Source organism: Eumetopias jubatus, unplaced genomic scaffold, assembly GCF_037043125.1.
Source record: "Eumetopias jubatus isolate StellerSeaLion01/CBP00866 unplaced genomic scaffold, mEumJub1_p1.0 scaffold_2, whole genome shotgun sequence".
NCBI lineage: Eukaryota > Metazoa > Chordata > Mammalia > Carnivora > Otariidae > Eumetopias > Eumetopias jubatus.
In genome coordinates this window covers 143,970,123-143,995,927 of record NW_028274808.1, presented here as the reverse complement: position 1 = coordinate 143,995,927, position 25,805 = coordinate 143,970,123, and the positions used below count along the sequence as shown (strand labels likewise).

The 25,805-nt window shown below is 37.4% G+C and overlaps 1 protein-coding gene across 2 annotated transcripts; it reads left to right on the top strand.

Annotated features, from left to right (window-relative positions):
• The first annotated feature begins 2,079 nt into the window (after positions 1–2,079).
• Positions 2,080–5,521, top strand: CXCL8 (C-X-C motif chemokine ligand 8). Of its 2 annotated transcripts, XM_028100774.2 has the most exons (4): positions 2,080–2,213; positions 3,383–3,518; positions 3,806–3,889; positions 4,346–5,521. In XM_028100774.2, the coding sequence occupies exons 1-4, from the start codon at positions 2,150–2,152 to the stop codon at positions 4,365–4,367; spliced, it is 306 nt and encodes a 101-aa protein (XP_027956575.1). In that variant the 5' UTR covers positions 2,080–2,149; the 3' UTR covers positions 4,368–5,521. The 2 variants fall into 2 exon arrangements, with proteins under 2 accessions (XP_027956575.1, XP_087877270.1); XM_088021144.1 differs by lacking the exon at positions 4,346–5,521 and having other exon boundaries at positions 3,806–3,893.
• The last annotated feature ends 20,284 nt before the right edge of the window (positions 5,522–25,805 follow it).

Below are 25,805 nucleotides of genomic sequence, written 5' to 3'. Positions count from 1 at the left end.
CCTTTGTGAAAGTGCTTTTAGATCAGGGCTAACTCAAGTAAGTTTTTGAAACATCAACACTGCTACTTAGATATATGAACTTGGAGACATTGTTAAGTTTTCTCATTTGTAAAACGAGGGCATTATTACTTATGGTATAGCTGTGGGGATTAATTAATGCTCACACACACGCACGCACGCATGCACGCATGCACACACACTGTCACTGACATCAAGTAAATTGAAGTGATATTGAAGAAATTAAGCTGAGGTCACCACACAAATCTTTCAGCAAGGGAAGTTTTCTCCCCAAATTGCAAATGCTCAAATTCTGAAACATTATTCCTCTTGCTCTAATTTTCAATCACTTTTTGTCAAAGAATTTAATTTAAATCTTATATCAGGGCACCTGGGTGGCTCAGTTGGTTAAGCATCTGCCTTTGGCTCAGGTCATGATCCCAGGGTCCTGGGATCGAGCCCCACATCGGGCTCCTTGCTCAGTGGGGAGCCTGCTCCTCCCTCTCTGGCTCCCCCTGCTTGTGCTCTCTCTCTCTGTCAAATAAGTAAATAAATAATAAAATCTTAAAAAAATAAATCTTGTATCAGTGTTTAAATGAGTTACTTCCTCAAGAGTTCTGGAATTCTATAGATTTCAGGACTCTCCATATTCCAGATTTTCATTTGAGAGGGCAACTTGAATGCTAATGCAGTCAGGTTTTTATTTGGGGCTTTAATTTTAGCAAATGATAACTGGAACTGATGATGTTTCTATTTTATTATATTGTTACATTGCATGCTGTAAGCTGGCTCAACTGGTATTTCAGAAACTGATCTTTTATCAAGAATGCCTCTAAGGCAAATGAGATTTTTCGCAAACAACTGTTGGTTGAATATCCTTGCAGTATGGAAATCAGTAATCTGACAAAAATGAGAAATATAAGTCATAGCATTTGGAATAAGTGAGAATTTACCCGTTTAAAAGTTAAGCCAGGAAGTTTATATACATTAACTTTCTGAAGTGGGGGTGTTATTAAACCCATTTTGTAGATACAGAGACCAGAAGTCAGGAAGTTTTAAAAGTCATACAAAAATTAGGTGGCTGAAGCAGAGTTTGAACTTTTATCCACTAAGCATACACTGCTTACTTGTCCATTAGATACCACTTCATCCCACCCCAACCTAGTAACCCCATCTAGGAACTGCTTCCTAGAGCATAGACCTATCTTCATTCACCTGTCCTTGAACCATGTCTTTATGTAGAATGTGCTCTTTTTCTCTATCTTCTCATCCTTCAACATCCTGTTCACACTGCTTATGAGATATTCTGTCTTTATGCCCTTGTTGGAATTAACATATAAGTACCACTTACAGTAAAGTCCTTATATCGCTTTCTTCTTCTGATAGACCAAACTCTTTGAAAACAAGTATTTAGTCTTATCTATCTCTAGATCCCTACATTACTCAGAAGTTACTTGATAAATATTTTTGGAACTGAAAGATGTGCCTTTTCATTCTTTCAAACATACATTAGAAAGCCAAATCTTGTGAAGAGTTGTAATATGCTCCTTGGGAACGGTAACAGTTCCTGGAAACTTTCCAAAATACTCAGAAAAGGACTTCTCAAAATTATGTCTTCAATAAAAGTGGTTGACGAGATTACCTTCTCTATCACTGCAGCACACATAATTTACCTCAAGAAATGACCGTACCCTAAAAGGGTAGTCATAAATGACCTTACTCTAACAACTGCCAGATAGTACAACAATATATTTATACATAAAAAAGTACAACTGATAATAATGTATCAGAAGAAGCTTGAATATCTAACAATGATTTTTAAACATGTTTTAAAACAAATATATTTTTAAGTAAAATAAATTAAATTCTGTTAAAGATCCAGTAGAACTTCGATCCTGCCAAAAATTTGATGAGACAAATTAGAGGAGTCTGATGACTCAGGTCTGCCCTCAAAGGGCAGGCGGATGGTTGCATATTGTGGAATTTCCTCTGACATAATGCAAGAATGAGGGTGCATATTCCCTGCTGCTCTGAATAATATAAAAAGCCACAGAAGCTCTCCATCCAACAGAAGTCCCTTGGGACAGCAGAGCTCACCAGCGTCTGGGACAAGAGCCAGGGAGAAACGAGAACGAAGGCACCTTTCGTCAACATGACTTCCAAGCTGGCTATTGCTCTCTTGGCAGTTTTCCTGCTTTCTGCAGCTCTGTGCGAAGGTAAGCAGACTTTTCTGGTCCATGGAGTTTTACTGTGCCTAAATGTGATCCTCAGATAGCAAGATTGCCCTTAATGCTTTAATAGCAAACATCCTTTTTATTCAGGTAAAGGAAATAATATTTGCAGTCACTTAATGTTAAATTGAAGCCTTAATTGTTTTAGATTTTATCTCTACAATACTTAGAAAAGTATAAAGTTTGATTAATAGAGACACCCTGTTCCTATTTTTCATACTCTATAGGATGTGTACATATAAATGCATTAATATAAATCTGTAATTTAGAGTATATCTTATTTTAAAAGATGTCTTTATTTATTTATTTTTAGAGAGTGAGAGAGAGAGAGTGTGTGGGAGGAGAGGCAGAGGGAGAGGGAGAGAGAGAGAATCTCAAGCAGACTCCACGCTGAGTGAGGAGCCAGATGCAGGGCTCCATCTCATGACCCTTGAGATCATGACCGGAGCCAAAATCAAGAGTTGGATGCTTAACCAACTGAGCCATCCAGACTCCCCTAGGGTATATCTTATGAGGGGCCACAATTACTCATATTATTTACTAATATCGAGTGAGATAACTCAGGTAACTTTACTCCACGTGCAGTTTTATTGACAAGCTTCAGACGCTATCATTTCCTCTTGGATTTAAAGACACCCTGACAAACTGTAAATCTTCTTGGGATCCCTCCCATGAAAGAAATACAGTTAGAAATGTTTGCTTTTACATTTTTTTTCTTTTCCATTAAGCATTACAGATTTTGCTAAGAGACATCTTTGTGAAACATATATTTCTATTAATTCTTTCTGAAGGCAATTTCTCTGTGGTTGAATCTTAGTTTACATACTATAAATAGCATTGTGGTATCACAGAAGATTACACAATATCAACTAGAAGAAAAAGTACCATAAGAATGTCAACATTTCACAAAGACAACTCCAAGTCTTTATGAAGGAAGTCAGTCAATGCTGTCATTAATGACAGCTGTTGTTTTTTTAATTGAACTTAGGGGCTAGGAGAATATCCAGGCTTCTCCCTCAAGAATGACTTTACTAAAGAGGTGATGTTTACCAAACATACAGTCACCATATTATCAGGTGGGAATTAAGGAGAGAGTAGCTAGCAGAGCCATGTTTGGGATGAAATTAATCCTTGTTTTTATTATTTTTTCACAGCTGCAGTTCTGTCAAGAATGAGTTCAGAACTTCGATGCCAGTGCATAAATACTCACTCCTCGCCTTTCCATCCCAAATATATCAAAGAACTGAGAGTGATTGACAGTGGCCCACATTGTGAAAACTCAGAAATCATGTAAGTACTTTCAAAAGTGATTAGATATGTTAATTTCAGCAAACCTATAATGGAGGAAGGTGGAAGTATCCAGCAAAGTTCTAGGTACAGGAATACAGTAGTGGGCAGAACAGAAAAGAAAGATTCTTTGTCTCCATCACATTTAAATATGGTAACTTCCATGCCTCGTAACTAAAAATGACTTGGACTCAGATTTTATGCTCGTACTTCAGGAACCATAAATTGAAGGGCAAAGGGATGTCTGAAACCTGCGAGGTACTGATTTAATCATATCTCTCTCATTTCAGTGTAAAGCTGGTCAATGGAAAAGAGGTGTGCCTGGACCCCAAGGAAAAATGGGTACAGAAGGTTGTGCAGATATTTTTGAAGAGGTAAGTTGTGTTTTTTGGTTTGTTTGTTTGTTTATTTGTTTTTTTGATTCTTCATTTATCCCGAGACATACAGGCTAAAAGTTAGCCTATAAATTTTCTGTTGCTGCTGGAAGTCCACTCTTTTGGGGATCTGCCCTTTTGATTAAAAAAAAAAAAAGTAGCAATAGTGAATTAGCTGTATTCTTGACTGGGAAGACCATACATCTCAGTTTGACCAGGGAACTCTGGGCTTATGCCTGTACCCTGTATCATTGGTATGGTTCCCTTTCATTCTCAGAAGAGTCCTGGCTTGAATGATAACTTATCTGTCTCTTTATTCATAGTTGATAATTAGGATACTTCTAACACATGAATATCTAAGACTATTCATTTCCCTCGTAAATATATATTCAAGAACAATACTTTCCTCCTTATTAGAACACTGTTAATTAATTTTTTTATTTTATTTATTTCCAGGGCTGAGAAACAGGAATCATGAAACAAATAAACACATTCTCCATGATTTCCAAGAATTCCTCAGTAAAGATGCCAATGAGACTTCAAAGAAATCTACTTCAGCACTTCATGTTCTGTGTGGGTCTGGTGTGGGGTGGTCAGATAAAATACAATATGCCCAGTTAGATTTGAATATTAAGTAAAACAATGAATAGTTTTTTTCCAATGTCTCATATACGTTGTCCTATGCAATATCTAGGCACATTTATATTAAAAATATTATTCATTGTTTACTGTAAATTCAAATTTAGCTGAAAATCCTGGATATATTTTGTTGTTGTTACGTTGTTCCACCCCAGCCTGCTGGCCAGGATGCACCAGTCCCTGTTCAACTTTGCCTTGGTTTCTTCTTTATTCCTCAACTGGAGAAAAAGTATCAGCCACCATCCTACCTCACAGAGATGTGAGGACATGTGGAAGCACTTTAACTTTTTCTCATGTTGTCTCAATTATGTTCAGGTGAAACTTGTTTGCTTATTTATTATTTATATATTTATTTAAGAAATAAATATAGGGATATGTGTGCATAAATTTGGAAAAATGGGAAAGGAACTATTATTGATAGGCTAGTAGAATGATGGTAGTGAATTTATATTTATTTTAATATTAAATGATGTTATATTAGAGAATTATTTTGAACAAGGTTGCCAGATTTAGCAAAATTAAAAACAGACACCCAATTAATTTTGAATTCAGACAATGGCTAATTTTTTAGTATATCATTATTTATCTGAAATTTTCATTGAACTAGCAATCCTATTTTTGGTATTCCCAGTCTTGTCTTATCGCGGGCAGCCTTGCTGTGCACTGCTGTGTTGAATCATCAGAACCCTGAGTTAGAATTGTTTCTCAAAACAGCAAAAATTCAACAGGCAAAAATTAAAAAAATAAAATAATAAAAAAAATTCAACGGGCAATGTTAACAAAGTAATTTCTTGCTAGATAAAACTTATTTATTATTTACAAATGGATTCTAATAATTTCACTTAAATTATTGTGTTTTTAAACACTAACTTTATTTTTTGACTTTAAAATGCTTTTATGTGTTCCCAAAAGAGATTTTTTCTACTATTTTTGATGTATGGAAATAAAAATGTAACCATAAAATATTTAAAATAAAACTTCTTGTCAAAGTCATCAGGTGTTTATCTTTCTTTGACAGTTTTAAAAGTTATTGTTTTATATCTTTTTACATTAAAAATACTTTGAGTTAAAAAAACATAAATTCTGGGGTGCCTGGGTAGCTCTGTCATTAAGCCTCTGCCTTTGGCTCAGGTCATGATCCCAGGGTCCTGGAATCCAGCCCCGCATCAGGCTCCCTGCTCCCCGGGAAGCCTGCTCCCCCCCCCCACTCCCCCTGCTTGTGTTCCCTCTCTCTCTGTCAAATAAATAAAATCTTAAAAAAAACAAAAAACACAAATTCTTGGGGCACCTAGGTGGCTCAATCAGTTAAGTGTCTCAGTCTTGACTTCAGCTCAGGTCATGATCTCAGGATCATGAAATCAAGCCCCATGTAGCTTTCCAAACTTTGTGTGGAGTTTGCTTGGAATTCTCTCCCTCTGCTTTTATCCCCCCAGTTCTCTCTCTCTCTCAAAATAAATAAATAAAATCTAATAAACAAACATAAATGCTTCCCTTAGCATTTTGTATATTATGTGGAAAATTACAAACCTCTGTAGAAAAACAGATATCTTTTCCAGAGATGGGTTACAAACAGCAGTCCCTTCCATAGAATGATGGAAATTTTCTCAACCCCCACCCCTTGTATTCCATTTTGCTAATAAGGCTGACTTCAGATTTTTAATTAACCAACCCAGGTGTTTGTACAGCTTAGCACAGCTGAGCACTCAGTGAAAGAGGGAAGTGAATACTCGTTACAAAGCACTTCTCTGCTCATTGAGTAAAACTGACACATATGAGATAAGGAAGTTTGAATATGATTAAAGACCAAGCATATTTGTAAATAATTCAAACAAAACTCTTAAAAGTAAAAATTACAATAGTTTGACTAAAATACTCAATGGAAAAATTTTATACCAGCATAGACACAGCTGAAAAGAAAATCGGAGATCCAGGAACTAAAACAAAAGGACTTTATCTGGAATTCACATCAGAGAGATAAAGAGGTAGTAAATAGGAAAAAGTAATGAAAAGACATGGAGGATCTGGGGATAAGGTCTTACCAATGTCTAGTTGGATTTTTACAGGCGGAGGAGAGAGGAAAGGGTCAGAGACATTTGAAGTGACAATGACTGAAAACTTACCACATGATGAAGAATAACAATCCATAGTTTCAAGAAATCCAACTTGCCAATGCCTACCTTTACATTTCTAGTCAAAAAAGATGGATCTTAGAACTTTGATTCACACTTATCTACCTCCCTCCTCATTTACTATTGCTTTTGGGTATTTTAAGTCCACTTTCTTTTAAAGCTCCACAATGTTGAGGGAGGAAGTGTCCTCTCCTATTTTCTCACTGATTGGTTCACATTGCAACCTGCTTTTGCTATGTCATTTAGCTCCTTACAACTACTCAGGTACCTGCAGCTCCCATTTTTTCCATGGGTCGACATTATCTGTGGTGTGGAGCACAAAGCCCATTCTTTCTCTCTTCTAATTCCCAATATACTTCCCCACAAAAGTGTGCAGCATAATAACATTAATGAAAGATTTATGAATAATGCACAAGCAGGAACCTCAACCCTGGTACTCACCATTCCTAAAAATGTTTCCCTCTCGAGGTGATTTCTCCCTGCCTCTATTTCTTCTCAGATCCTGTTAGAGGGCCTCTTCTTCCTCAGAGTTCTGCCCAAGTTTCATTTCCACGTTGTCCTCCACAGATTTAAGTTCCCTTGGCTTACCACCCTTTGCAGTCTCTCATTGTGTGGACCTCATATAAATAAATGTGAATTTATATGGGTAAATAAAACAGATAGCAGACAAGTAATTTCAACAAAATGTTCATAGGAAAGATACAGGATTTTTCAGAAGCAGATAGCAAAGACTTATCTAACCTAACTCGACTAGGCTTCACTGAGAGAAAATCTAAACTAGAGTCTGAACGGTGAGTAGGAGTTAGCCACACAAAGGGAAGAAGGATGCGTGGGGAAGGGTGGTCTAGACATCAGGGGAAAAGTAATTTGTAGGCAAGAGCATGTCACAAATTGAGAAGTGAAATAATTTCAGTGTGGCTAGAGTTTGGCATGAAGCAAAACAAATACTAACAGATCAAGCTATACTAAATGGACTATGGAATCTTGAAAGGGCTTAGATTTGGAATTGAAAACTTCTAGTAGATTCCAATTACTCTCATTTTAATTTGTGAACCTTACAGGCTGTTCTTCCTGGGTCTCCTCCCAAAAGGAAGTGAGAAACCATAAAAAAAACAATTCAAAAGACTGATCTTGGGGGATTTTTAATGCTGTTTTTATTATTAATTCGATTAGAGACAATAATAAAGTGCTCACCTTAAACCTGCATTAATTGTAAAATACATACATAGTACATTCAACAAGCAAAATTGACTAATTTTCATAATTGCTAATTTGGATTTGTTTGTTTTTTTGCTAAAAATGCATCAAGAAATAGATTCATACGTTAGACTTACCCAAGCAGAATCTTTTATTCTCAAGATTTTGATAAATAAGTAATTTGAATAATCAAAGAATCCCCAACTTTATACAAAACCTCTTACTGTGTTAAGTACACATTGTTAATATGATCAGTGTCCACGGGAGCAAGATGGGGGAAGAGTAGGAGACCTGGATTTCGGGTGGTCTCAGGAATTCAGCTGGATAGAGATCAAACCATTCTGAACACCTATGAACTCAGCAGGAGATCAAAGAAAAGAATAGCAACAACTCTCTGAACAGAAAAAAGAGACCACGTTCTGGAAGGTAGGATGTGCGAAGTGAATCCGAGGCGAAATTTGGGAGGATAGACGGCGGGGGAGGGGTTCTCCGTCGGCCGTTTCTGGAAAGTGATAGAGCCGCGGAGCACAAAATCAGAACGTTTAGAAGTCAGCTCCGCTGAGGGACGTCACTCCAGTGGCTAAGCAGGGGGTGGAACCCTCGCGGGACAGTGTGGTCTCAGGACCCCCAGGGTCACAGAAAGACCGGGGATGACTGAGTGCGGCAGAGCTCCTGGGTATCAGAGCAGGGAAGCTGGCTGCAGAGACGGAGCTGAGACGTGGGCTCTCAGCTCGGGGTTGCCATAAACTGTGATCAGCAACACAGTCGGGCCACTGCTCCTCCAGCAGAGACCCAACATGCGGCAGATCCAGGAAGATTCCCCCTCCTTCCTTGCGAGGAGCGGCGTGGGAGTGCACCACAGGGATTTGCTGGGTTTGGAGACTCCACACGGGGTCAGGTGCCAGAGATAGAAACGCTCGGTCACAGGCCGGGTGAGCACAGAGCGTGGCCAGAGACCGGCGAGACGGGAGTGATTGACTGTTTTTCTTTGGGGATGCACTGAGGAGTGGGGACCCAAGTTCTCGGCTCCTCTGGGGCAGAGATTGGGGGGCAGCCATTTTCACTCTCGTCCTCCAAAAATGTATGGAAAGCATTCAGGGAACAAAAGCTCCCAGAGCAAACCTGAGCAGATTACTTAGCCCGGACCTGGGAAGGGTGGGGCAATTCCGCCTCTGGCAAAGACATTTGGGAACCACGGCAACAGGCCCCTCCGCCAGAAGATCAGCAGGAACAGCCAGCCAAGACCAAGTTTACCGATCAATGAGAACGGCAGAACTCCAGCGCTAGAGGAATACTGCACATAGAATTCATGACTTTTTAACCATGATTCTTTAGTCTTTCAAAGTTAATTTTTTAACTGTCTTTTTTTTTTAAATTTTTCTTTTCCCCTTTTTCAACCAACATTTTATCAATCCCTTTTTTAAAAAAATTTATTTTTCATTTTTACAGTCATATTCTAACCCTTCAGAGTAGTTACCATTATTTTTGGCAAATATATATAAGTTGTTCTCTCTTTAAAATTTTGAGATACAGTTTCTTCTAACAGATCAAAATATACCCTAAATCTCTAGTGTATGGCTTTGTTCTAGTCTCCTGCCTAATCACATTCTCTCCCGTTTTTTCTTTCTTTCTTTTTTTTTTAAATTCTCTTCTTTCTTTTTTCAAACAACTTCTTATCTTATCAATTCCTTTTATAAAATTCTTTATAATTTTCATCTTTACAGTCATATTCCATCCCTTCATCGTATCAATCCTTATTTTGTACATATAGAAGTGTTTCTTTCTTTAAAATTTTGGGAGGCACTTTCTTCTAACAGACCAAAATACACACAAAGTCTAGTGTGTGGCACTGATCTATGCACCAGCCTGATCATATTTGATCATATTCTGTTTGTTTTTTGTATTCTGTTTTTATCTTTTTCTTTTTCTCTTTCTTTCTCTTTCTTTTTTCTTTCTTTCTCTTTCTTTTCCCCTGGTTTCAGGTCTTTTCTGATTTGTATAGAGTATATTTGCTGGGGATGTTGTTACCCTGTTAGCATTTTGTTCTCTCATTCATCTGTTCTCCTCTGGACAAAATGACAAGACAGAAAAAATCACTTCAACAAAAAGAACAAGAGGTAGTACCGTCTGCGAGGGACCTACCCAATATGGACATTAGTACAATGAAGGACCTAGAGTTCAGAATCATGACTTTATGTAGTATCTACTCACTGGGCTTGAAAAAAGCATGGAAGTTATTAGAGAAACCCTTTCTGGAGAAATAAAAGAACTAAAATCTAACCAAGTTGAAATCAAAAAGGCTATCAGTGAGGGGCAATCAAAAATGGGGACACTAACTGCTAGGATAAATGAGGCAGAAGAGAGAATCAGCGATATAGAAGACCAAATGATGGAAAATAAAGAAGCTGAGAAAAAGAAAGAGAAACAACTACGGGATAACGAGGGCAGAATTCGAGAGATAAGCGATACGATAAGACGAAACAACATTAGAATAATTGGGATCCCAGAAGAAGAAGAAAGAGAGAGAGGGGCAGAAGGTATATTGGAGCAAATTATAGCAGAGAACTTCCCTAATGTGGGGAAGGAAACAGGCATCAAAATCCAGGAGGCACAGAGAACCCCCCTCAAAATCAATAAAAATAGGTCAACACCCCGACATCTAATAGTAAAACTTACGAGTCTCAGAGACAAAGAGAAAATCCTGAAAGCAGTTCAGGAGAAGAGATATGTAACCTATAATGGTAGAAACATTAGATTGGCAACAGACCTATCCACAGACACCTGGCAGGCCAGAAAGAACTGGCATGATATCTTCAGAGCACTACATGAGAAAAATATGCAACCAAGAATACTATATCCAGCTAGGCTGTCATTGAAAATAGAAGGAGAGAAAAAAACCTTCCAGGACAAACAAAAACTAAAGGAATTTGCAAACACGAAACCAGCCCTCCAAGAAATATTGAAAGGGGTCCTCTAAGCAAAGAGAGGGCCTAAAAGCAGCATAGACCAGAAAGGAATACAGACAATATACAGTAACAGTCACCTTACAGGCAATACAATGGCACTAAATTCATATCTTTCAATAGTTACCCTGAATGTAAATGGACTAAATGCCCCAATCAAAAGACACAGGCTATCAGATTGGATAAAAAAACAAGACCCATCGATATGCTGTCTGCAAGAGACTCATTTTAGACCCAAAGACACCCCCACATTGAAAGTGAGGGGGTGGAAAACCATTTACCATGCTAATGGACACCAAAAGAAAGCTGGGGTGGCAATCCTTGTATCAGACAAACTAGATTTTAAAACAAAGACTGTAATAAGAGATGAGGAAGGACACTATATCCTACTTAAAGGGTCTATCCAACAAGAAGATCTAACAATTGTAAATATCTATGCCCCTAACATGGGAGGAGGCAATTATATAAGGCAGTTAATAACAAAAGCAAAGAAACACATCGACAACAATACAGTAATAGTGGGGGACTTTAACACCCCCCTGACTGAAATGGACAGATCATCCAAGCAAAAGATCAACAAGGAAATAAAGACTTTAAATGATACACTGGACCAAATGGACTTCACAGACCTATTCAGAACATTCCACCCCAAAGCAACGGAATACACATTCTTCTCTAGTGCCCATGGATCATTCTCCAGAATTGATCACATCCTAGGTCACAAATCAGGTCTCAACCGGTACCAAAAGTTTCGGATTATTCCCTGCATGTTTTCCGACTACAATGCTTTGAAACTAGAACTCAATCACAAGAGGAAAGTCGGAAAGAACTCAAATACATGGAGGTTAAAGAGCATCCTACTAAGGAATGAATGGGTCAACCAGGAAATTAAAGAAGAATTAAAAAAATTCATGGAAACCAATGAGAATGAAAACACAACTCTTCAAAATCTTTAGGTTGCAGGTAAGGCAATCCTAAGAGGAAAGTATATAGCAATACAAGCCTTTCTTAAGAAACAAGAAAGGTCTCAAATACACAACCTAACCCTACACCTAAAGGAACTAGAGAAAAAAACAGCAAATAAAGCCTAAACCCAGCAGGAGAAGAGAAATAGTAAAGATCAGAGCAGAAGTCAATGAAATAGAAACCAAAAGAACAGTAGAACAGATCAACGAAACTAAGAGCTGGTTCTTTGAAAGAATTAACAAGATTGACAAACCCCTGGCCAGACTTATCAAAAAGAAAAGAGAAATGACCCAAATCAACAAAATCATGAATGAAAGAGGAGAGATCACAGCCAACACCAAAGACACACAAACAATTATAAGAACATATTATGAGCAACTCTATGCCAGCAAATTAGATAACCTGGAAGAAATGGGTGCATTCCTAGAGATGTAACAACTACCAAAACTGAACCAAGAAGAAATAGAAAACCTGAACAGACCTATAACCACTAAGGAAATTGAAGCAGTCATCAAAAATCTCCCAACAAACCAAAGCCCAGGGCCAGATGGCTACCCAGGGGACTTCTACCAAACATTTAAAGAAGAATTAATACCCAATCTCCTGAAAATGTTCCCAAAAATAGAAATAGAAGGAAAACTTCCAAACTCATTTTATGAGGCCACCATTACCTTGATCCCCAAACCAGACAAAGGCCCCATCAAAAAGGAGAATTACAGACCAATATCCTTGATGAACATGGATGCAGAAATTTTCACCAAAATACGAGCCAATAGGATCCAACAGTAAATTCAAAGGATTATTCACCACGACCAAGTGGGATTTATCCCTGGGCTGCAAGGTTGGTTCAACATCCACAAATCAATCAACGTGATACAATATATTAACAAAAGAAAGAACAAGAATCATATGATACTCTCAATAGATGCAGAAAGTGCATTTGACAAAGTACAGCATCCTTTCTTGATCAAAACTCTTCAGAGTATAGGCATAGATGGTATATACCTCAATATCATAAAAGCCATCTATGAAAAACTTACAGCGAATATCATTCTCAATGGGGAAAAGCTGAGAGCTTTTCCCCTAAGGTCAGGAACGCGGCAGGGATGTCCACTATCACCACTGTTATTCCACATAGTATTAGAAGTTCTAGCCACAGCAATTAGACAACAAAAAGAAATCAAAGGCATCCCAATCGGCAAAGAGGAAGTCAAACTCTCACTCTTTGCAGATGATATGATACTGTATGTGGAAAACCCAAAAGACTCCACCCCAAAACTGCTAGAACTCATACAGGAATTCAGTCAAGTAGCAGGATATAAAATCAATGCACAGAAATCAGTGGCATTCCTATACACCAACAAGACAGAAGAAAGAAATCAAGGAGTTGATCCCATTTACAATTGCACACAAAACCATAAGATACCTAGGAATAAATCTAAACAAAGAGGCAAAGGATCTGTACTCAGAAAACTACAAAATACTCATGAAAGAAATTGAGGAAGACTCAAAGAAATGGAAAAACGTTCCATGCTCATGGATTGGAAGAACAAACATTGTGAAGATGTCAACGCTACGTTGAGCAGTCTACACATTCAATGCAATCCCCATCAAAATACCATCCACTTTTTTCAAAGAAATGGAACAAATAATCCTAAAATTTGTATGGAAGCAGAAAAGACCCCGAATAGCCAGAGGAATCTTGAAAAAGAAAAGCAAAGCTGGCGGCATCACAATTCTGGCCTTCCAGCTCTATTTCAAAGCTATCATCATCAAGACAGTATGGTACTGGCACAAAAACAGACACATTGATCAATGGAACAGAATCGAGAGCCCAGAAATGGACCCTCAACTCTATGGTCAACTCATCTTTGACAAAGCAGGAAAGAATGTCCAATGGCAAAAAGACAGTCTCTTCAACAAATGGTGTTGAGAAAATTGGACAGCCACATGCCGAAGAATGAAACTGGACCATTTCCTTACACCACACATAAAAATAGACTCCAAATAGTTGAAAGACCTAAACGTGAGACAGGAGTCCATCAAAATCCTAAAGGAGAACACAGGTGGCAACCTCTTCGACCTCAGCCGCAGCAACTTCTTCCTAGAAACATCACCAAAGTCAAGGGAAGCAAGGGCAAAAATGAACTATTGGGATTTCATCAAGATAAAAAGCTTTTGCACAGCAAAAGAAACAGTCCACAAAACCAAAAACAACCGACAGAATGGGAGAAGATATTTGCAAATGACGTATCAGATAAAGGGCTAGTATCCAAAATCTATAAAGAACTTATCAAACTCAACACCCAAAGAACAAATAATCCAATCAAGAAATGGGCAAGACATGAACAGTCATTTTTCCAAAGAAGACATACAAATGGCCAACAGACACATGAAAAAGTGCTCAACATCACTTGGCGTCAGGGAAATCCAAATCAAAACCTCAATGAGATACCACCTCACGCCAGTCAGAATGACTAAAATTAACAAGTCAGGAAACGACAGATGTTGGCAGGGATGCAGAGAGAGGGGAACGCTCCTACACTGTTGGTGGGAATGCAAGCTGGTGCAACCCCTCTGGAACACAGTATGGAGGTTCCTCAAAAAGTTGAAAATAGGGCTACCATATGATCCAGCAATTGCAATACTGGGTATTTACCCCAAAGATACAAATGAAGGAATCCGAAGCTTTATGTGCACCCCAATGTTTATAGCAGCAATGTCCACAATAGCCAAACTGTGGAAAGAGCCTAGTTGTCCATCAACAGATGAATGGATAATGAAGATGTGGTATATATATACAATGGAATATTATGCAGCCAACGAAAGGAATGAGATCTTGCCATTTGCAATGATGTGGATGGAAATGGAGGGTGTTACGCTGAGTGAAATAACTCAGTCAGAGAAAAACATGTATCATATGACCTCACTGATATGAGGAATTCTTAATCTTAGGAAACAAACTGAGGGTTGCTGGAGTGGTGGGGGGTGGGAGGGATGGGGTGGCTGGGTGATAGACATTGGGGAGGGTATGTGCTATGGTGAGTGCTGTGAATTGTGCAAGACTGTTGAATCACAGATCTGTACTTCTGAAACAAATAATGCAATATATGTTAAGAAAAAAAAAGAAGAAGATAGCAGGAGGGGAAGAATGGAGGGGAGTAAATCGGAGGAGGAGACGAACCATGAGAGATGATGGACTCTGAGAAACAAAATGAGGGTTCTAGAGGGGAGGGGGGTGGAGGGGATGGGTTAGCCTGGTGATGGGTAGTAAAGAGGGCACGTTCTGCGTGGAGCACTGGGTGTTATGCACAAACAATAAATCATGGAACACTGTATCACAAACTAATGATGTAATGTATGGTGATTAACATAACAATAAAAAATTTAAAGAAAAATATGATCAGTGTCCAACATTGGAAAGCCAGGTGAAGACATCTGTACCAATCTGGTAAATCTTAATAATGACTACTTCTCAAAAAATCTACTTTTTAATTTCATCTTTAGCACCTTTAAAATGTGCTAAAGGATTTTCTCCACTTTCTCATCTATTCTGTCATTGCTATAGGACAGCATATGTATTCCATCAAGCGGCACCTGGGTGACTCAGTCTGTTGAGCTTCTGCCTTCCACTCAGGTCATGATCTCAGTGTACTGGGATTGAGCCCCGGCCCCACATCAGATCAAATAGAGATTAGGCATCATGTAAACAAGCCAAAAAAGAACAATGTAAAAGAATAAGAGAAAGAAAAAGAAATAAGAGAGTAAGAGTGAGAGAGAAGGAAAAGCCAGTCAATTTGCTGAACTGAAAATTTTTGCTTTATTTTGCATAAGTGATATTAGTAAAATTATGTATATAGACATGGGTTTTATTTGTATAGACACAGACTTAGACACAAACTCTAACATGCAATCTATTACTCCATGACTTTAATCCACTTTTGTGGAATACAAATTACAAATCAATTTTACCAAGTAGAAACCCAAATGTAAATATGTAGACACACACACACAAATTAAAAGGTATGGAGAGATAATAATAAAGTGTTCACCTTAAAACTGCATGAGTTGTAAAATACTATGATACATAATACATCATATGTACAACATACAAAATGAAATAATTTTCATAATTGCTGTTTGTGTGTTTGCTAGAAATGTACCAAAACATGGATTCATAGGTTAAAGTTACCTAAGCAAACTCCTTTATTATCAAGATTTTGACAAAGCAGCAGATAATAATTTCCTACTATAATACATCTATTTTGCCATCCAGGCTGTTTGAAAACTTAAGAAGATGAAAAAGTCTTGCTTTTGGTTTGTGGTAAAAATATAACAAACAAAAATTGCTTAAGACTGTATTAACCCTGCAAAAACAAAAGAAAGCTTAAAAAGCAATAACTTCTCCATACTCACTTAAAAAAAAAGAAACAACAGCAAGCAATTGCCCCATGTTTAGTAACCATCAGCTGAATTTGCAGAGATCACAGACAACAGATAGGGGAATTTTCAGTGTAACACAGTAAATACCAGTCTGTTTGTTTCCTCAAGATTTACAGATGGAGCAATCAGGAATTCTCCAAAAGATTTCTTAAGGGTCAAAGAACCCAACTCCCGGTGAGGGAAGAAAGAGGGCTTTCTACACTTTTTGCATTCCCATAGATAAAAATCAAGTTGGATAAATATTATTGTTACAAGATTTTCCAACATCTTTTAGTAAGCTGATAGACTTGAAAGAAGAGTATGTTGGAAAATTAAGATGGGAAAACATTTGCAGATATTTCCACATGAAGTCTGCTTCAGACCTATCTGGAGAATGTTCTGATAGCTATGTAAAAAATCATGGTGGTTGGGCTGAAGATCTATCTTAATATATCTAGCATTTCTATTTCATAAGGCACAATTTAGCTCATGTTTTCATCGTGTTATGACATGGTTCTTTTCACTGTCTGCATCTTCAATTAATCTGCCATTCATCCCATGCTGTTCAAAATACCTTTGCATTTATATTTTTAGTGTTTCCCTAAATGAAATGCTTATGGGAAAGCATGCCAGGAGATACCTCTGCCTGGATTTACGTTTTCTTTATGCTTCCAAAAGTTTTCACCAGGCCTCTTACAAGAATCCCATATGGAGACATGTTTTATTAAAGTCACAACTTGTTTCTGCTTAGGTCTCTACTGGTCTCCAGCAGCCTTATCATGATTTATGTGAGTCAGCCTGCTACCAACTTTCCACACTAGCTTTATTCTTCTCTAGTATACGCCAGTCACATTTAGTAAACAGCTCATTCGAAACTTCTCAAATGAAAACTTGTTATTATTGATTCCATTTATAAATATACCTGGATGTTTTTAAAAATCTATTTATGAGCTCCTCCTGCAAAACTTGAATGAAACATCTGTGCTGACATGAAATGGACTCTGATTTCTACTTGTAAGTCCTTTTTCTAGCGCTAAATTTTTTCCTGAAGGAATCTTTTCAGTCTCCCAGTTTACCTAGATTCTCAGTTTCATTTTGTCTGCTCTCAAAATAGAGGTACAAGTTAGTAGCAACTAGTGTTAGAATTTAGATTATATCTTCCATATGTAATATTACATAGATTTTATATAAGCTGTGTGTTTCATGTTTCAATCCATATCTTCTCCAATTATTTGAAATTTTGATGGGATCTAATAGTGAACAAAGATATATGAAGTCTGATTTAAAAATATGGTATCCTCTGTGTGGCATTTATTAAGAATAGAATGAATGTCATTTTCATGCTTGCTTTAGACACAATACATTGGTTTTTACAGATTTAACTTTTGAAATTTTGACCCTTGAAAAAATCTGCGGTATAAGAGAGTATGGGTTGACAATTCTGATGCTGCTACACATGGAACTGAACAATGTAACTGAACAACTAAATAAATGAATGGCTGCTGGGAGCCAGGTCCTCACTGTTGTCGTAGCAGCTTTCAGATAGGCAAGAGGAAGAGATTAAAATAATCTACATAGTAATGAATTAGAGTTAGAAACATCAATATGAACTCATATTTAGCTTAGTATAGATATAGATGGATACACATAGGAATACTTATAAAGAGGTTGGTAAATACAGATATATTTCCTTCCTTTGTCTACTGATAGGACTTAGAAGTGATGATACTGTAGTAGCAACAAGCACACCATTTTCCAATAAAATGAACCAGAGCTTTTTGGAGAAATGTTTGATCATAGGACTGGGTCAAGAATTATACAAGAAGTCCTAAGCATCAAGCATCAGAAAATAAGGAAGTGCTTCCCTCCAAAAAAAACTGATGAGGACACGTCAAAGAAGACCATGAACCAACTGAAACCTGGAACAATGGCCAAAGCTTGAACAAATTGAGAACAAAATAAATAAAGCAGTGCATTATAACAAACATAACAAAAATATTCATAAGTCCATACTGATAAAAATAAATGGTGGAGTAAATAAATAAATGGAGAAGAGATAAATCTCCCATGCAGAAGAATTCCAAATAATTTACACAGATACTCCTTTCTCAAGGAGATGGAATGTAACTATGTACTCCTAGGTGTGGGCTGTGCATAGTGACTTCATTCCAAACAAATTACATTATGGAAGGGGGAGGAGGGGGGAGTAACTTTATAGCAGAGAAACCTGAAAAACACTATGTCAACCAAGGTCAACATCAACAGTGATAAATTGTATTGATGGAATGCAATGATGTAATGAAAATGGCACTTTACCTCTCTGGTCTTCCTCCTGAAAACCCACAGTCCCAGTCTAATCATAAGAAAAACATCAGACAAATTCCAGTAGAGAAGCATTCTACAATATGTCTGACCACGCTCCTCAAAATTGTCAAGGTTATCTTAAACAAGGAAGTTCTGAGAAGCTATTATATCTAACAGGAGCCTAAGGAGACATGACAACTAAGTGTAATGTCTCTTGGATTAATCTTAGAACAGAAAAAGAACATGAGGTAAAATCTGTGAAAATCCGAATAAAGTACGGACTTCAGTTAATATTGTCTTGGTCAATTCGGGCTGCTATAAAAAAGTACCATAGACTGGGTGACTTATAAACAACAGGTATTTATTTCTCACAGTTCTGGAGGTTGGAAAGCCATGCCAGGCTGGTTGGGTTCTAATAAGGATCCTCTCCCCAGTTGCAGTCTTCTGAGTCCTGCTTGTTACTTCACTTGGCGGGAAGCAGAGTCTGAGCAAGCTCTCATGCCTTTTCTCACTAGGACACTAATCCCTTTCAAGAGGCCTCTACTCTCATGGCCTAATTTCTTCCCAAAGTCCTCACCTCTTAATACCATTACTTTGGGGGTTAGGATTTCAACATATAAGTTTGGAAAGGACAAAACATTCAGTCCATAACAATAATGTAATGGTATCGGTACCCTACTAGTGTTAAGATGTTAATGATTCTGGAAACTGGGTGTAGGACATATGGAAACTCGGTAACGTCATCTCAATTTTTTCTGTAAATAAGAAACTGTTTTTTAAAAATAAGTCTATTTTAAAAAATAAATAGGGAGATGGGAACAAAATAAATAAATAACCTACAGCATGTAGTAAGCTGTAGTTTTCTGCCAATAACAATAAACCTGGTACGTGGGTTATGAAACTGATCTGTAGGGAGTGTGGCCTTTAGGCAGCAATGGAGCTAAGCTTATCATTCATCACATCTGTGCAGCTTTGTCTTTCTTTTCTTGAGGTTTGCTACTAGAACTATCTTGGGCTTTGAGAACTTGCCAAATCTCTAGCTATATTTTGCAAAATATATCAAGGTTCTTCTATAATAATTATAATCATATTCAGTGACCGAACAGGTTAGAAAAATGTATATAACAGCTAAGTACCATCAGCAGGAGGTCATAGGTATGGTGGTGAACTGGAAAACACATGGTGTGCCTGGAGTCAAAGTAATTTAAATTATCTTAAAATGCGGAACTTGCCAAACCAAACTCTTTTGGCTGCCAGTCAATAACAGAATTGACTGATAACAACTAAGCCCTCAAAGAAATGTTTATTTAATAGTCAAATCTGGCACTCAGCTATTCCTCTATGATTAATTCTACAGTTCCATTATGTCTACTTGCCTTAGATTAGGATTGGATAATCAATGTTGGACCACTTATGTTTTAGGGCTGTAGTTTTGGTTTTGGTTTTGGGTTTTTTTTTGCATCTGGAATGACAGAGTTGAGAAATATGAATAAGATACCATTCAATAAGTATGATTTAAAAGTCAAATCATGGGGCGCCTGGTGGTTCAGTTGGTTAGGCGACTGCCTTCAGCTCAGGTCGCGATCCCGGAGTACAGGGATCGAGTCCCGCATCGGGCTCCCTGCTTGGTGGGGAGTCTGCTTCTCCCTCTGACCCTCCCCCCTCTCATGTACTCTCTCTCTCTCTCTCTCATTCTCACTCTCTCAAATAAATAAATCTTTAAAAAATAAATAAAAAATAAAAGTCAAATTATTCTTTAAGGCTTCACCATGCCCAATGAAAAAGAAATGCAGCAACAAAAGAGAGCTAGGGGTTGAACGCAATCAAGTGTTAATGATTGTCTCCTTTTCACCCTGTTTTCCCCAGCTACCTATAGCTGGCGCAACAGATGGGCTAAGCCTGAACTTCAGTTTTCCCCAGTTCTTAGGTGTATACTGACAGGATGAATAAAAATATAAGCACTAACCTCAGGAGCAGGTTCCAGCAACCCAATCAATGGCCGTTAGCTCCCACGGTCTTCTATCTAACCATGTTTCCCAGTAATTTGTCCTTGAATTAACATCTCCTTGTATCTGTGTTCTGTGCTGGCCTTGGTCAAAAGACAGGACTCATTGACTTAAGCATCACTTTGAATTTTCTCTGTAGTTACCCTATCAATCACCTCTGTCCTCTCCTTTCGCTTTAATCTCAAGCATTAATTGGACTAACCAGACTGGTCTAGTTCCAGGCAATTCCACTCATGGAGTCTAGAAACAATTCTTCAACCTCCTTGTCCCATCCCCCTAACAGAAAGCTTACCACATTTGGACATATGCTCATTCCCAGAACAAACTGAGCCATCACTTGGAATTTCCTGCCCACTTCAATGGACCTTCTGATTCTACTGACTGAGATTCCACTGTCCTTCGGACATATAATAAACCATAGAAGTGCCTTAACTGGGATTTGTTGCTTCAGTTGACTTAGTTGTCTCCAGTCCTGTCTGATCTCAAGTGCACTTCTTGGCCACCAGCTGTTCTCCACACAATTTCAACTTCCTACTCTTCTCTCTCATCCAATGTTAATAAGATCTTCATATGATTTGAATTGTGATGATGCAAGAAATGAAAACAGAAGACAGGAAGAGAGACATAAGGAGATGGAAAAAGAATGCAATAAATACGAGTTCTGTACATAGAGAATAAAATATAAAATATAAAAACCAAGTTCCTCTTACTAGGACTTTCTTTTGACTGACCTACAACTCAGTAAGACTTGGTTGGCATTCCATAAAAGTAAAGCTAAAGGCTTTTTTCTTGAACCATATAATATTTTATTGCCTTGCACTGTGTTTTAGCAACCCCAGATTCCGACCATTTCTTTTTCCTCCCCCCTACTTTTTCTTTAGATGTAATAACTGAGATTGGATTTCCAGTACTGACCCTTGGCTCCCTTCCTTGACTATTATCTGTACTTGCCCCTTGTATTGTGTCTGCCTTTGACTATTCAGAATGTCCTTCAGCTTAATTCTAACATAACCTTGAAATCTTTTTATTTAGCTCTAAAAAGAAAGAACTTGGCAGCCTAAGACAGATATTCTAGAAGTATTATATGTTGAGTAGAGATAAGTGAAGGATAATTAACGGAATTTGGATAAGCTAATCCTGGATTCCCAACTTAAGAAGCATCTGTCTGAATTCAAACCTGCCTGATCTGTATTTCTTTACCACTTTTATTCAAGTTAAGAATTCTTTAAATAGGGGTGCCTGGGTGGCTCTGTCCGTTAAGCATCTGCCTTCCACTCAGGTCAGGATCCTAGGGTCCTGGGATCCGAGTCCTGCATTGGGCTTCCTGCTCAGCAGGGTGTCTGCTTCTCCCTCTGCCCCTCCCCCCTGAAATAAATAAATAAAATCTTTAAAAAAAAAGAATTATTTAAATAATTCTCAAAAGTTTCCAGCCATCTATTATCTATTTATCATCTATTTCTATCATCTATATCTATCTATCTATCTTTCTATCATATATCATCTATTATTTATCTCTAAGGGTCACTGGTATTTCCTATTGTGTTAAAACTATTTATTGTGATAAAATATACATAATAAAGCATACCATTTTAACAATTCTTAGGTTCATAGTTTAGTGGCATTAAGTATATCCACATTGTTGTGCAACCATCACCACTATACATCTCCAGAACTTTTTCATATTCCTAAATTATAATTCTGTACCCAGTAGACAATAACTCTCATACCCCTTCTCCTCCAGTTCCTGTCAACTACTATTCTATTTTTCTGTAGCTATGAATTTGATCACTATAGGTACCTACTATAAGTGGAACTCTACAATTTTTTATCCTTCTGTGACTGGCTTATTTCACTTAGCATTATGTCTTCAAAGTTTATCCACGTTGTATCATGTGTCAGAATTTCTAACATTTTAAAAGTTGAATAGTATTCCATTATATGTATAGACCACATTTCATTTAACTGTTTATCCATCAGTGGACATTTGGGTTGTTTCCACCTTTTGGCAATTGTGACTAATGCTATGAATGTGAATTTTGAATAATGTATGAACATTGGTGTACAAGTATCTGTTCATGTCCCTGCTTTCAACTCTTTGGAGTATATATCTAGAAATAAAATTTCTGGATCATATGGTAATTCCAGTTTTTGAGTAAACACCATACTGTTTTCCATAGCAGCTGCACCATTTTACGTTCCCACCAAGAGTGCACAAGATTTCCAATTTCCCATATTCTTGTCAATACTTGTTATTTTCTTTTCCTTTTTAAAGATATTAAATGGATATGAAATGATACCTCAAAATGATTTTGATTTTAATATTCTTATTCCTATTACTATACTATTCCTATTTGAATTTCCATTACTAACAATTAGTAATGTTGAGCATTTTTACATGTGCTTATTAGCTATTACATATCTTCTTTGAAGAAATGTCTATTTGAATCCTTTGGCCCTTTTTAAATTGAGTCATTTGGGTTTTTTATTGTTGAGTTGTAGGAGTTCTTTATTTGTTCTAGATGTTAATCCTTTATCAAGTATATGATTTGCAAAAGTTTCCTCCCATTCTATTGGTTGCCTTTTCACTCTGTTGATATTGTCTGCTTGATGTGTGAAAGTGCTTAATTTTTATGAAGTCCAATTTATCTGGGTTTTTTCTTCTATTGCCTGTGCTTTTGGTATCATATGTGTTAAAATTTTTGTAGCATTAATATTTTCCCAATTTGATTTGTAAGACATATTATCTGATGTTCTAGACTCTAAGAAAAGCATATCTTTATGAGAAAGCAAAATCTTGACAGCCAAAATACAAGGAGTTCTTGGATCCATCTGAGGATTTTTCTTTTGCTCATGGGTGCTTGTTTTATGTTACAAGGACTAAGAACTCATAAGAAAACAGTTACTGAATGAGCTCTCTGAGGAGGCTCAATTTTCTCTCTTTCTCTGGAAATTCCCCTGCCAATTATCACTAGGTATTGGTTGTTATGCTTTGGAGAAGAGTATAGGAAAAAATACTGCCATAGAAAAAAGGATTTTTAATCTATGTAAAGACTTGAAAAAACTTACAGTTGTGAGCTGGGCTTGGAATGTAACATTTCCTAACTCCATGGTGCAACTGTAATCATGAGGCCTGTAAAACTTCCCAAAATTCTGCAATGCTGACTAGTTTCTATCCTCGCTATATTAAGCTTCCTCTAGAAGCTTAAGAAGGTCACAGTCACCAAGGGGGATATACTACTAATAGCAACAGTAAAATTATTTCTGAATTCTGAATTTTTATGAAAATGATAAGTAAATTATGCCAGATATTTTATGCAAACACTATATTACTACAAATAGTGACAAGGCACTTTTAATAAAATGTTTCCTTACTTTCAATATGAATACCTATTTTTTCTCTTCTGAAAGATAGTAATAGTCATATTTCACTTTAAATAGCAAAAGAACTAAATGTATTTATAGATATTCAGACATTCAGAAATAGAGCATAGGCACTAAAATTTGCATATAGATATACTAAAAACTATAATTAAAACCTCACAAAAATGCTTCATGGAACCTCTTTTCACAGGGGCCCACGGCCATACAAAATTAAGCAAAAGGATTGTTCTAAATGTAAGAAAAATAGTCTTTACTGTACCAAACTTTAATGTAAAAGGCTTATAATCTTTGAAGACTTGGCAAAAAAATATATATTTTATACACACACACACACACACACACACACACACACATACATGTTGCATTCCTATGCCTATTATTTAATTGGTACTTTTATATTCTTTCATTTTAGTACAAGACTTTGAGAAAGGTAATATTATCTCATTTTGCAATTAATAAGACTAAAATTCAGAGAATTTAAGGAACTTGCTGAAGGTTACCCTGAGCCACAATTTGCCTTAGGTCTTCTAGTCCCCAAATCAATCTTCTCTTTCCATTATATCATGAGATCTTGTCAGGCTCACTCAAATTAATTTCATAAGAATTCATTATCAACCATCTATTAATCTCTGTGAGGGAAACTTTGGGTAATAGATATGAGTGAGTAAACTACAGTTCTTTTCCTTAAGAAATAGGTAGAAAATTTGGTAGTCATCAGTATTATCATTTGACATAGGTACAGTCAAATGTGCTATATTCCACAGGCATTGGCAAATGCTCTGCAACTGAGTACTCATAGACAACTTCCATTTCTGAGTAAGTATTTAATACTGTCACCATTACTTTATAACCTAGATGTCAGCTGGAGCCGTCCTGCCCGGGGGATTTGGTTAAACTTGAACTAAGCACCATGGCTTTTTAAGAATCCAGAATGTGCAGCACAAATCCTGTGAGATTCCAGAACTTGCTCATTCTTCTGTGATCATCATGGTGCAAATCCTAAATATTCACCAGATCGCATCTCTAAACATTACTAATTCTAGACTGTCTGTGCATTTAGAAACCTGTCATAAAGACAAATGGATAAAGAAGATGTGGTATATATATACAATGGAATATTATGCAGCCATCAAAAGGAAAGAGATCTTGCCATTTGCAATGATGTGGATGGAACTGGAGGGTGTTATGCTGAGTGAAAGAAGTCAGTCAGAGAAAGACATGTATCATATGACCTCACAGATATGAGGAATTCTTAATCTCAGGAAACAAACTGAGGGTTGCTGGAGTGGTGGGGGGTGGGAGGGATGGGGTGGCTGGGTGATAGACACTGGGGACGGTATGTGCTATGGTGAGCGCTGTGAATTGTGCAAGACTGTTGAATCACAGATCTGTACTTCTGAAACAAATAATGCAATATATGTTAAGAAAAAAAAAGAAGAAGATAGCAGGAGGGGAAGAATGAAGGGGGGAAATTGGAGTGGGCTACGAACCATGAGAGATGACGGACTCTGAAAAACAAACTGAGGGTTCTAAGGGGAGGGTGGGGGGATGGGTTAGCCTGGTGATGGGTATTAAAGAGGGCACATTCTGCATGGAGCACTGGGTGTTATACACAAACAATGAATCATGGAACACTACATCAAAAACTAATGATGATGGGGGGGTGGAGCAAGATGGCAGAGGAGTAGGAGACCTGGATTTTGTCTGGTCTCAGGAATTCAGCTGGATAGGGATCAAACCATTCTGAACACCTACGAACTCAAAAGGAGATCGAAGAGAAAAATAGCAACAACTCTCTGAACAGAAAAGCGACCACTTACTGGAAGGTAGGACGTGTGGAGAAGTGAATCCGAGGCGATATTCAGGAGGATAGATGGTGGGGGAGGGGGCCTCCGTCAGCAGCTTCTGG

Excerpts from the sequence above, each read along its gene's own strand:
- CXCL8 (XM_028100774.2), top strand. The coding sequence starts at position 2,150 with ATGACTTCCAAGCTGGCTATTGCTCTCTTGGCAGTTTTCCTGCTTTCT. Across the intron at positions 2,214-3,382 it reads TTCTGCAGCTCTGTGCGAAG|CTGCAGTTCTGTCAAGAATG; the intron begins GTAAGCAGACTT and ends ATTTTTTCACAG. Across the intron at positions 3,890-4,345 it reads GTGCAGATATTTTTGAAGAG|GGCTGAGAAACAGGAATCAT; the intron begins GTAAGTTGTGTT and ends ATTTATTTCCAG.